The sequence below is a fragment of the Ambystoma mexicanum genome, chromosome 10 (assembly GCF_040938575.1).
Source record: "Ambystoma mexicanum isolate Mex_15411 chromosome 10, UKY_AmexF1_1, whole genome shotgun sequence".
NCBI lineage: Eukaryota > Metazoa > Chordata > Amphibia > Caudata > Ambystomatidae > Ambystoma > Ambystoma mexicanum.
Window position 1 is genome coordinate 186,972,338 of NC_090932.1, and position 13,685 is coordinate 186,986,022.

Below are 13,685 nucleotides of genomic sequence, written 5' to 3' on the forward strand. Positions count from 1 at the left end.
TTTTTATTATTGTTTTGTTATTTTTTTGCATTTCAACAAGTATCAAATAGTACATGTCATTTACATTAATGCGTGTATCTTAGATCGCTCTTAGTGTTCATAAGCTTAAAATGGAAAAAACAGATAACAAAAAAAGATGACTTGCACATAAGTACCCAATTGACACTTGTACCCACCCCCCTTTTCCCCCCCCCACCCTTCCTCCTTTCCCCCCCTTCCTCCTTCCTTCCCCTGGAGTCGCTCTAATACAGATATGGTCGAGTCCTGTCAAACAGATTGTGTGGTGCTTTTTTCAACTTTTTCAAGTGAGACCTTTCGTGTTGGGTACAGTGCTCAAATTCTTACTATGTTGGCTATCTTGTGTGGGTTAGCTAGCCAGTGGGGGCAGCTTTCTGTGTGTTTCTTGCTGATCATGATGGTGTATGTCTATTGCTTCGTCTCATGGTATCCCGGTGCGCTGAGTAGAATTCTAAGAAGGGCAGCCATATCATGTTTATGTTCCTCTTAGATTCTTGGATTGCTGCTGTGAGGCTTTCCATTTCATAGATGGCGTGCGCTTTGGTGACCCATTCATTCTTTGTGGGCAGGGATGGGGATTTCCATTTTATTGTGAGACAGACCCTTGCCATTCTGTATTTTTTTAAAATATTATTAAGGTTTACAGTTTATTACAAACTTTTACCAATTATCTCAGAAAACTCTTCCATTTAAGCAATTAGCAATCTCTCTAAAACAATTTCTGTAAATGTAGCCAATGCATGAGTCTATCCGGGCAAAGTAGGAGAAGTCGGAGTTACCCACTGAACATGAAGTGAAGAAGACATAGGATGGAGGGGCTGCTGATGTACAGCATCACTGAAGGGCGCACACACTGTGGGGAAAGCAAGGCCGGAAGCCATGCCAGTCAGGCCAGGCCAGCGATCCGACATTCACGCAGGCCATACAAAAGCAGAACGGGTGCGATGCAAAGGATACAGTCTCAGTGAAGGAGGGGGCAGAAAAGGGAGGCTGCACCGGGCAGGAAGTCAGTGATGTCCAGGCAGGAAGTCAGTGATGTCCGGGCAGGAAGTCAGTGATGTCCAGGCAGGAAGCACGGCTGGGATACGAAACCACAGTCTGCAGGGCAAATGCTATGCAAAACAAGCACCGGAGAAAACCACGAACCTCCGTATTCAGTAAGTCACGGATACGAGGACGTGGGCAGGACTGAAACATGGCATGGGCACAGCACAGGCTGCACATACCGCAGGCGAGGGGCTAGGGAGAGCAGGAAGCGCCACCACTGTAATGGGGGTGACAGATCCAATTGGGGGAGCCAGTTCTGGGAACACACAAAGACCCTGCGGGAGGAGGCACTGCTACAGGTTGCCCTGCTGTGCAGAGCCCGTATGCAATGCTGACATGAAGGCTTCTAAAGGCACACACTGAAGGAGAGGAAAACAGACTCCACGATTGCAAGGAACACTGATGTGGAGACCGCAATGGGCACGGTGCACGGATGCGGGTCACATAGTGCAGCTGCAGGAGCACCGTACAGGGTCTCCTGCCCTTTCTTGCCCCAGAGCCATCTGCTCTAAACGGAGGGGGAGATGCATGACACAAGGACTGTTAAACGGTGCTCATATGTGGGGCAGCAAGCCGAACCAGGATCCATGTGTTTAAAACGACACAATAAATAACGACATTTTTAGAGACACTTAAATAATGAAAACATTTCGATTTTTTATTTTATTTAGGGTGGTACCCCAAATCCCCCGTTTCTCCCCCCCCCCCCAACACCTAACCCTTTGTTATCCCTTACCCCAAACCCCACATATACTTTTATGAAAAATGTCGAATTCTTTTCGTTATTTGGGGTACACTGAAAATGTTTGTTATGTATTTTTCGTTATTAACACTGTACACCGCGAAACTACAGCAGGCCAATTTTCAAGAGGAGGTGGTGGACACACTACTGCATCACACATGCAATGCCATAGAAGGCATCAGTTGTGGTCTCACACAAACACAAATATTAACAGTGGCATTTTTGACCTGGAGGATACAGGCCGGTGTCTGGCAGTAACAGCCCGGGGCACTTACCTCTTGGCATACACGGTATTGGTCGATAGCCCACACCGTGGGCACGTGCGTTGCTAAAAGCTGGTACTGTGTCAAAGTTGCATTGCAAGCCCGGGCACAAATTAGACGCGTCTTCCCAACCGCATTGTCCCCGACCACCACACACTTGATGGTCTCTACATTCGGCCTTTCATAATCCATGTCGGAATCCATGAACTGGGATCTGGGGAAGAAGCCGAAAGCAGATCGATTAGGAAAGGACCCAGATGCTGGCGCTCACAAGTGCTTAGAGTGGTTCGTAAAGCAGGTATGTGGGGGCCTTTACTCGTGAAAGTGATCACACACACAGACCCACCACCTCAACCTGAGATCACTGGTCACACCACCAAGAACTCTCCCACTGTCTGACACACTAATGTATTTTTTTCTTGTGTCTGCCCCTCGACCACCATGTAACCCGGTCATTTGCACTTACGGTTATTTTTTTCTGTGTGTCCATGATATGCTGTAACATGCTCTAAGTCTCTGGCGCCCAATTACCTCAGGGTTCGGCGTGCGGTATAAAGAAACTAAACGGCCATCAAGGCTTAAAGTTGGTGCGCCCCCCCAGGGGGAGACCTAGGCCACATAAAAAAGGCAATGTGCATTGATCAGCGGAGCTGCAGACAGACGGGTCTTCCATTAAATAGAAGGACAGTAGAAAATAACATACCCCGAGCACAGAACATACAATCCAGCCTCTGCAAAGATTCGCAGAACTTTAGATACAAACACAGCCCCTGAAGAGATACCAAGAACTATCCCAAAAGAAATCTAGCCTTAGCTGAGAGGGACACAGCCAAAAAATAAGCCTATGATTTAAAGAGATTCCCAGGGCCTTTCTACAAATTAGTACCCGGTGAGGGCGCAATCAGAATGAAAGCCATTCTGATTGGCCCTCGCCGAGTCGTTACCAGGCCGGGAATCCCTCTGTCGGGATTCCATGGCCTTTGTCCCCGGCGGGGGGCGTGGCAGCCCCTCAGCCAATGAGGATGCTCGAAGTGGGGCCATCCCCGCTCTGAGCCTCCCCAAGGCAGAGAGGCTACCTTCGCCCCCCGCCGGGGACAGAGGTAAGGCTTTTATTATTTTTTTTTTCCTTTCCTCCCTCCTCCCACCTCCCTGCCCTCCCCACCCCACTTACCTTCTATGCCTTGGTCCCCGGCGGGAGACGAAGGCAGCCTCCAGCCGTGTGAAGACTCGGAGCGGGGCCGGGGACACCGGTACGTTATTTTTTTTTCTTTTTTTCCCTGTTTCCCTTGCCCCTCCCTTCCGCCCCCACTTACCTTCTTTTTTTTCGGGAGCGGACGTACTGGAAACGCTTCGGTTTCCAGCGCGTCCGCGCCCGATGGCCGCCATGGAAAGGGAAAACTGACCTTTCCATGGCAGCCATTTTCTTTGACGTCTTTTTTTTCCCCCCCCGAAACGCTGCAGCGTTTCGGGAAAAAAAATAAAGCTTTTAGTGCCCCAGTCACGCAGTTTTTGCGGGCTGGGGTACTAATAGATATATGCCCCTCGCGGCAGGGGCATTACCATCTCTGGTAATGCCCCAGGGCCTTCATTAAGGCCCTCGCTTCGCTTGGGGCCTATAACTATGGGCCCCAGGGCATTACCCCAGTCAGTAATGCCCCCGCCACTCGGGGCATATTGCTTAATTAAACAGCGCAATCACATAGATTTGAAAAAGACCAAAGAGATGGTCTCAGAGGAGGGAGAGATGCCCAGCACCTAGAACATATCCCAGCATTCCCAGCGAATCATGGACGATGAGAGAGAAGCACAGCCTCCTCAGATATTCTTAGGGAGGAGGGGGGTGAGCGTGGTCTCGGTAGAGCGTGAGAGACGCACACAGAGCCCAGACATGACCCCAGTCTCAGAAAAGATGCCCACAGCCTCAGGGACCAACCCAGACTGAGGAGGTTCCCGTCAAAATGAGCTGGAATATTCCTGCCAAAAGACCACATTCTCTTTCGTAGGGAGCAAGTATCTCTTCCAGAGGGCCATAACTGAAGCGTTCTGCCACCCGCGGCTCTGGAGATGTTATGGACTCCAACTCCCATGACCCCTCAGCATTGGCTACGCTGCCTAAGGCTAAAGCATCTAAACCACCAAAGATTGATGTCCCCTAAGGCATACGAGAAGCAGGCAGCAATGGCCACACTTCAGAATTGACAAATCAAAACTTCACTAAACCCAAACCTTAAACAGTAACATTTTACAGGATTACTCAGGAACCCCGAGGTTAGGCAAGGGCAGATGTTTAATAACTGTGCTCATGCTCCAGTAAAAGGTCAATAACATTTTAAAAACGTCAATAAAACCCCGAATTTTGGACCCAGAATCGCCTCCCAAAAGTGTTGCTATCGTTCGCAATGGACGAAAAAGCCATCGCCAATCTCCCAAAAGCGAAGGTTAGGAACAAGATTTCGGTGGAAAGGTCGGGTGAGGAGACGGCGAGTGAGGGCGGGGGTGCAGCCTGCGCTGGGAGCGCCCTGGGCGGCCAGGGGGCGTTTTACATACCCAGTCATTTCCGAGAAGCAGGAAAGTGGCCGTGTGCGCCTGACGGATGAAGGGGAGTCCTGGGCAGCCAGAGAGAGATCTGCCGCTCAACACTCCAGCACGTGGACTTTGACTCTCTCCGGTAAGAGTTACTCACTCAGGGGGAAAGTCCGTGCTTACAGTCTTGCCACGAATTCGGCTGCGCACTTTGGTCTTGGGTTGAGAAACAGCATTCCCACACGTACTGTGCACTGGGAAGCCCTCTGCCCCAACTGCGGTCTCCCGGGTGGGGTCTCCTTAGGGGAGAAGGCTGCCATCTCCGAGATTCAATAATCAATAACTTCTTCCGTACTCCGCTGCTCACAGGGCAACTCTTTCCATGCTGCGGCCAGGATGAAACAGGCTCTCCAGTGTGAACGGACAGGCCTACTGGAGATGCCCAGTGGTACCCGCCTAGAGGGACTGCCACACCTCTACCTCCTGCTGGAGAGGTGGATAGCGTGTTCAGGGCTCCCTCACGCAAAGTGACTACATGGGATGGGGGGAGGGGGATTTCTAAACTAAACCTCACCCTCTTTCCACGGTAAAAGCGAAATCTCAGCCGTTTCTGGTGTCAAGCCTTCGTGAGCTTTGTGGGGCAGGGACACGGGGTATATATAATGTTAAGTTCTTTTAATTTATACCGGATGCCAGATTTTCTAGGGAAAAGCCCGGATTTAACTCTTTCTGGAAGGCGAGGGGGTCCTGCAGGCATCCAGTTCAAAAACATGCCGTTTCCAGTGGTGGAAGTGGAAATAAATTTAAGGGGCATCCCACAAGGGCCGGGGTGGGGGTGGAGTTTGGAAGAGGGATCGGAGTTCTGAGGAGTCAGAGCTGGCAGTTGAACTCCGATGAAAGGAAATGTTCCAAATAATATAGTTTCAAAAGGGTGCAATTTCTTTCATGGCTTGAAAAGTACACAAACCGCAGTCGCATACGTATATATTTGTGTGCGTACCTTACTATGGTTTGTGTACTTTTCAAGCCATCTTTCTGAGCAGAGCATGTACCGTCCGTGTCAAAATGTATTTTGACATCCCCCAAAACTACAAATACCAGAATTCATTTGAGAAAGGCATTGATCATCGAGCCCGCAAACCTGAGGACTCGGTGAGGTTTTCCAAATGGATTTAGCTCTGTGCGCACAGTGCGCTTTCAGCTCCATTACAGGGTCTTGGACCCTCTGCGAACCTGGGGGCTCGCCGCAGTGATCTAGCAACACGCTGCCTGCCAACATAACGCCCACTCTTAACACTACCAAACCTCATAACTCGACACCTAAAGCAGCTAAACAGCCACGCCTAAACAGAAATAACTCTGCACTGCACCTTAAAAGGCGCCCTGCTCAATGTCCGCTCTCTCACCGCCCATGCTCTTGAAATAATCGACCTCATCTCTAGCCAGGACCTAGATATATTAGCCATCACTGAAACATGGCTACATGAGGCATCTGACCGACCATAACTCTAGCCTTACCCGCAGGTTACTCTATCCTCAGACAGGATAGACGCTCTAAAATAGGAGGGGGGGGGGCGTAGCTCTAATCTTCAAAGATGCCTTTCATCTTAGGCTTATACTCCACCCTTGGGAATGTAATGCAGACATCCTATCAGCTAAGTGGTCACTCTGACCAAAAAACGCCATTAACGTACATGTCATTTACCGGCCACCTGGACTCCCAGCAGACTTCCAAAGACACAGCATCCACCTACTGAGCGAAAATATTTTAAAAAACGACAAAAACCCTACTTCTCGGCGACCTCAACCTAGGATTCAATGACTCCAATGATAAAGCCGCTATCTCATTTCTCAAGGACCTCACAGACCTGGGTTTTTCCCAGAAAATTATGACCCCCACCCACTCCAAAGGCAGAATCCTGGACTGGCTGGTCGACCACAATTGTGACTCCACCATCACCTCCAACACCGTCTACCCCTGGACAGACCATAGCTGTATACAATTCACTGTCCCTAATGTTCCAAGTACTAAAACTATTACACATAAACCTGCTACCCTAGCAAGAAGCTCAAAAAAAGTTAACTGCGGACAACTTAAGACCATGTCTTGACATCTCGTGCCTAGCACCGCATTTCTCGCAATACCCAAACATCTTAGCAGATATATTAAAGGACACCCTCACTCACGCAGTCAACTCCATTGCCCCACTAGAAGAAAAAAGTCATTTCACTCAAATTCTTGGTTCACAGAAAAATTGTCAGGCTAACCCAGGTGACACTGCTAAAGAATTTTTAAAAACTACTGCCAAAAAATACAAAGATGCCATTTTCAATGGAAAATCTCAAGCGTATAATCGCCGAATATCCGACGCCAACTCTCAATCCAAAGAACTCTTTACCATCTTTAAGGAACTCACAGATCCTCCTATTCCCACAGATGAGATTGTTAAAATGAAGCCTGGTGCACTAGCATACAAGCCGCCATGCTAAAAAAAAAAAAAATAGACCTTCTACAAAATAAAATTCTGGACCATTACAATGCCTTACTGAAACTGAACCAGCCAATACAAGCACTGCCCATCAGCAGAACTACCGACTTCCCTAATTTCGCCTTCAAAGACATCTCAGAAACAGAAGTCCAAAACATCCTGAAACACTTGAAGCCATCGCAATGCAAAGGCGATGTATGCCCCCCCTAAGATCATCAAGGAGTGTGCCGAGCCACTTGCCCCACTCCTTACTGCCTTCATCAATGCCTCATTTAAGACGGGCATCGTTCCTGACAGCCTTAAAGAGGCCTGGGTGTGTCCCCTTTTAAAAAAAAAAGCCAACACTAGACCCCTCACAGCCTAACAACTACCGGCCTATAATAACCGTCCCATTCCTTCTCAAAATATTAGACAAGGCAGCTCAAAGCCAGATCCAACTCTACCTAGAAAGTAACTCCATCCTAGGAAACAGACAGTCAGGATTCCACAAAGGGCACAGATCCAAAACAGCCCCGCTGGATCAAAAAAATCAAATTACTCAAATCCTGGACAATGGTAAGCCCGCCCTCCTTCTCCTCCTACACCTCTCATTGGCATTCAATCTTGTTGACCATAAAACTCTAACCGCACACCTCACGCATTCAGCACACTTTTCTGACCAAGCTGCTTCCTGGATCACCGCGTTCTTAGAAGGAAGAGCAACGAAAGTCTTCTCAAAACACAGCCAATGCAGCCCTCACCATCATACACTGCGGTGTCCCACAGGGATCCTGTACTGCTCCTACGCTATACAATCTCTTCACAAAGCCTCTCTTTGACAAACTTGATGCACTTGGGATCGCATATACCAATTATGCGGACAATAACCAGGTGCTCCTTCCTTTAACAGGCTCATTTCACCAAGACGCCACAGCCGTAGGGCAAATCTACGCCACCATCCAAGCTTGGATGGCCACCAACAGCCTATGCCTCAACTGGGACAAGACTAAGATTCTTATTCTTGGCCAAAAGGCCACTCTAGCCAAGCCAGAATGTCTTTATTCCAACATTGACATTGACAACTGCATCATCCCAGTCCTATCATCTGTCGAAACTCTAGGGGTCCATATTGATGCCACATTGTCTATGAACAAGCAAGTCAGCGCTATTGTCTCCGCCTTAAGTACTAAATTCATCAATGCCATTAAATCCTTCTTAACGAAGGAAAACTGTCTCTCAATAGCTACAGCAACAATAGGTGCAAAGCTTGACTACTGCAATGCACTCTTAGCTGGCACTTCCTCAAAAAACTTCCAAATCACCCAAAACAACTCACTAATAGCAGCTTTAAGCATTCCAAAAAGAGACCACATCTCCCAAGCAAGGCAGTCTGCTCACTGGCTCCCAGTCAAAGAAGGCATCACGTTCAAGATCCCGACGACTACACAGAAATGCATCAACCACCCCACTTTCCCACGCATTAACAGGGTCACAGCAGGAGGGATAGGCTTCCCATATTTAGCCCCAAAGCTCTGAAGGCGCTCCCCACTGCTCTCAGATCAGAAACATCTCTCCCTGCCTTTAGAAAAAACCTGAAAACTGCTCTCCAACTAAAACACTCGCTACTACCTGCTTTACAAACTGTCCTATACAAATTGTACAATAATCATGCCTGTATGTATTTTTTTATATGTGTAACTAAGCTCTGATCACTCTCCGTAACAAGCCCCACGATGCCCTCGGGCTGCTGCGTGCTCTACAAATAAATAAATGTGCGAGCGCACTGTGTACACAGCCCACTGAAGAGCTATAGAGCCTTCTTTGTTGGCAAGTGAACAATATGAAGGAACCAGTACTAGAAGGCTGTATATCCCATGGAAAGAGTATTACAGTTGCGTTTTCGAGCACTGCAAAGCACAGATCTTAAGCTCCAGAACAAAAACCGAGAAGTGCATTTTTTGCCCTGCACTCCGATACAAGACCATTGACTGGCAACATGGGGGCATTTGCTGGGGCCCCGTGAGGCTCGAGACAACTCTTGTTTGGAAGGGTTGAAAGGCACCTATGCCATCCCTGATGGCAGGGCTCGGCGTTAGCAAGTGGCTGGCTATAATATTTCTCCTGCCTGATCAGGTGGGAGAAATATTTCAAGCCACTTAGTAAGCACACTGCTGTGGGTAATCAGTTGCTCTTTGCCTGTTTTGTAGGAGTTTAATTGTGTCTCAAGAGGAACATAACAGGCAAGAGTGGCCGTTCACACAAACTTTGATGACAAAGGAAGGGTTTACCGACAGGTAAGCAAATTGTACATTTATCCTGAAAAAACATCTTTTGTGTTTGGAGCCACGGGCAGCGCTTTAAATCACGAGTATGGAAGAATATTAAAAAGGCCTTCTGCAAGCAGGTTATTGGTGGGGGCTGTTTGCAAGTGGCTTCTGGGAATAATATTTCTCTCGCCCGTTTGGGTGGGAGAAATATTAATTCCAGCCACTTGCTAGCACTCAACCCTCTACTAAAACCACAGCCTACTAGTAGAAAGCCTCTCTGAAAAATGTTTTTTCAGAGCTTTATCTATTTTGTTTGTCCATTCATGCAGCAAACCTTTACATTTTACAGACACTCATTGCACGTATTACTTCAGAAGTACATAGAAATGTTGTAGTCTTGCTAATTTTATGTCTTGGGGTACAACTAACTTCTGGTGACATTTAAATTATTAGTACTCAATTGCTAATCAAATAAGATAGTTTGCTAATTAATAAAATGTGAATTAGCAAATTCTGCTAATCAATTTTTGAAAACTAATTTATGACTTGATAAACGCACTCACTCTTGTAGTTCGATCATGCCAGGCTCCCCTGGCTCCTGCTGTAGGGTGCATCCCCTCACATACATGAAGTCATAGCAGACAGTGGCAGACTGCAGAAGGCCAGCAGTATCCACGCCGATGAGAATAGAAGCAATGGACAAATGGTTACAAATCTTCCCAGAAACGATCAAGATAATTAAAAAAGGGTTCACGCAGGGTTTTACCATCCAGTTTAAAGGGCAAGGGTCACAAGAAATGCCCCTAAATTTGAAATCAGCAAGAGATAATCCTGAGGTGCTACAGAAAAAGATACAAAAAAGGAAATTGAGTTTGGCAGGGTAGGTGGCCCATTTGATAGGATCCCATTTCACAAATGTTGTGCTCACCCCTGGGACTAGTTAGTACCCAACAAGGAGAAGGGGGAATATAGGTTCATACACCACCTATCATACCCACTGGGCAAGTCGGTAAACAGCGGCATGTCAAGCCTAGACTCAACGGTAGCCTACACTGTGTTTCAAGAAGCAGTGGAAGTGGTTAGGAAGGCAGGAAAAGGGGCCTGGTTGGCAAAAGCAGATATTCAGGCTTCTACCGGTACATGAGGCCTCACATCCATGGCTATGTATCCACGGCTATGCAGCCACGGCTACGCATCCATGGCAATGTTTTCAGTTCAGGGGGAAAACTATTTTAGACAAATGCCTTGCAATGGAGTCTGCAGTCTCCTGTTCTTATTTTGAAAAAGTGAGCTCTTTCCTGCAACGGGCACTGAACAGAAGCATCCCAGGGCGAAGGAAGTCCACTACTTGAACGAGTTCTTGTTTGTAGGGCCAGGGGAGGCCAACTTATTCAGGGAAACTTTGGAAGGTTTCATGAAATTAACTGAGGGATGGGGCATCCCGTTGCCAGGGGAAAAAACAGTGGCGCCTGTTCCTGGGCATAGAAATAAACTCGAGAGGGAGGGGCCTGTCGTATCCCCATATAAAAAGTGACCAATTTAGAAAACACCAGAAGGAGTTTAAAGAAGAAAGAGAAAGGTACTGTTTGTGCGCTTCAGTCACTGGCAGGGAAGCTAACTTTTGCAGGAAGGGTCATACCGCAAGGGCGAGCGTTCCTAAGGAGCATTGAACTGAAGAACAGAGGCAAACCAAAGAAACACCACATGATGAGGCTGGGGTTAGTTTTAAAAGAGGATATGGGAAGAGTTTCAGGTTCGACTTAACAGCACTGTTATCTAGTGCATGCCTATCAACCAAGAGAACAAAAGGGTACTATTCACCGACGCAGCGGGTGCTAGCGAGTTTGGTGCGATCCTGGGCAGAAAATGGTACGCAGTGGTTTAGCCAGAAAAATGGCACACGCATGGCTGGACAAATCACGCTGCAGGAAACGTTTCCGATATGGGTGGCCGTCTGTGCATGGAGGGAAGAGCTGCGTAACAAAGAGGTCGGCAGCATGGTCAGATAACATGGTAGTGGTGGAGGTACTCAAAGGTGCAGCATCTTGATCGCTGGTGTTAGAAATGTTGAAGGCAATAACAATCACTGCTTTGAGTCATAACATGATGCTGCAAGCCAGGCATATCGCGGCGAAGCAAACAATGTTGCGGACACCCAGTCTCGTTCACAGTGGGGAATGTTGACGCAGTTAAGGCCGGATGCATAACTAGTGATGTCAGCCACACCGGAGAAGGTATGGGCAGCATTGGAAGACCAGATGAGGAGACAGGAAGCAGCAGAAACAGTGGGGCAGAGAGAGCAAAGCAGACCGCTTTGCGGACAGAAAGAATCACAAAAGCAGGGGCAGGGTCAGAGAAAAGGCCCAGAAGGGAAATAACCGCCCTTGCTGAGAACGCTCCGGCCCAGAGAACGGCTAAGCACTATTGTGGTGGCCCATAAAAATCAGCATGGATCGTGGGTCATTCCTTCGTGACCCAGGCAGGGAGGTAGATAGAGGACGTGCACCGAGGCCTGCATTTCCAACTGACAATCACCGCCTGGTGGGGGACCCCATATCAAAAAGAAAAGTACTGTTGCACATGGGGTTGGGTGCACCTGGGTTAAATCATTTGGAAACTCTTTATACCAGCCATTCATTACGCCAAACGCGTTACACAAATCATTTATACATATGTCAAGAAAAAAAACACCAAAGAACCAAAACGTATGAAAAATATTATATATTTTCTTTCTGAAACAATGTAAATGTGCACATATATCAATTGTGAACAATCCAACATGTACACAACCAGGTGAAAATAAAACCAAAAAAAGAGGGGGGGGGGTTGGAATCATTTACATGCAAATATGTCATGAAAAAGGTAAGAGACGAAAGTGGAGATAGAAAAAAGAAAAGACAAGGAAAAAAAGGCATGAATAGCAAATACAATTGTAGATGAAGCTTTGAATGAAAAAGGGAACCAAAGGGAGGCAACCACTGCGGCTTCTTCACAAGGGTATATAACCTTAGTGTACATCTAGGTCATAACCTTTAGTCCTTCTAATATTGTACAAACAGTTCTGAATACAAAGGAGTTGAAATCCTTCTATCTAAAAAATATGCGTTGAGTAAGGATCCAACTCGTCCATGTGCCTCGGTGTAAATCTCATCTTCCGAGGTAGGGTCTGGTGGGGGACCCCAGGCACGAGATGGGAGGGCATCCAGGACAGACTATCCAATTGGACTGGGTTCCGTGACCCACCCGAATGCCTAGTAATACACTTGGGTGGGAATGACCTAGCACGGCTGGGGAGAAGGCAGTTGCAAAAGGACATGTGCGACTCACCGAATAGCCCAGCCCACCACTGGAGGGGAATCAAAATATTCTCGTCAGAACTGGCACCGAGACGGATATGGCACAGGGCAGAATGCAGAAAGGCGGTGGAAACCTCAAGGAGAAAATTAAACCACGCGCTAGGGAAATTTTGCAGGAACATTGGGTTGCATTTTATTAGGCACGGCTAGGGAAATTTTGCAGGAACATTGGGTTGCATTTTATTAGGCACGGGTTATCCCAGAAAACCACGCGCTAGGGAAATTTTGCAGGAACATTGGGTTGCATTTTATTAGGCACGGGTTATCCCAGAAAACCACGCGCTAGGGAAATTTTGCAGGAACATTGGGTTGCATTTTATTAGGCACGGGTTATCCCAGAAAACCACGCGCTAGGGAAATTTTGCAGGAACATTGGGTTGCATTTTATTAGGCACGGGTTATCCCAGAAAACCACGCGCTAGGGAAATTTTGCAGGAACATTGGGTTGCATTTTATTAGGCACGGGTTATCCCAGAAAATCACGCGCTAGGGAAATTTTGCAGGAACATTGGGTTGCATTTTATTAGGCAGAGGTTATCCCAGAAAATCACGCGCTAGGGAAATTTTGCAGGAACATTGGGTTGCATTTTATTAGGCACGGCTAGGGAAATTTTGCAGGAACATTGGGTTGCATTTTATTAGGCACGGCTAGGGAAATTTTGCAGGAACATTGGGTTGCATTTTATTAGGCAGGGGTTATCCCAGAAAACCACGCGCTAGGGAAATTTTGCAGGAACATTGGGTTGCATTTTATTAGGCACGGGTTATCCCAGAAAACCACGCGCTAGGGAAATTTTGCAGGAACATTGGGTTGCATTTTATTAGGCACGGGTTATCCCAGAAAATCACGCGCTAGGGAAATTTTGCAGGAACATTGGGTTGCATTTTATTAGGCACGGCTAGGGAAATTTTGCAGGAACATTGGGTTGCATTTTATTAGGCACGGCTAGGGAAATTTTGCAGGAACATTGGGTTGCATTTTATTAGGCAGGGGTTATCCC

General features: G+C 47.4%; 1 protein-coding gene across 3 annotated transcripts in view; it reads right to left on the reverse strand.

Moving 5' to 3' along the window:
• Positions 1-13,685, reverse strand: part of RHOBTB2 (Rho related BTB domain containing 2) — a 314,611-nt gene that overhangs the window by 69,881 nt on the left and 231,045 nt on the right. For all 3 annotated transcript variants that reach the window (XM_069617690.1, XM_069617691.1, XM_069617692.1), the window contains one exon: positions 2,083-2,284. In XM_069617690.1, the coding sequence (XP_069473791.1) occupies positions 2,083-2,284 (202 nt within the window). The remainder of the gene's footprint in view (positions 1-2,082; positions 2,285-13,685) is intronic.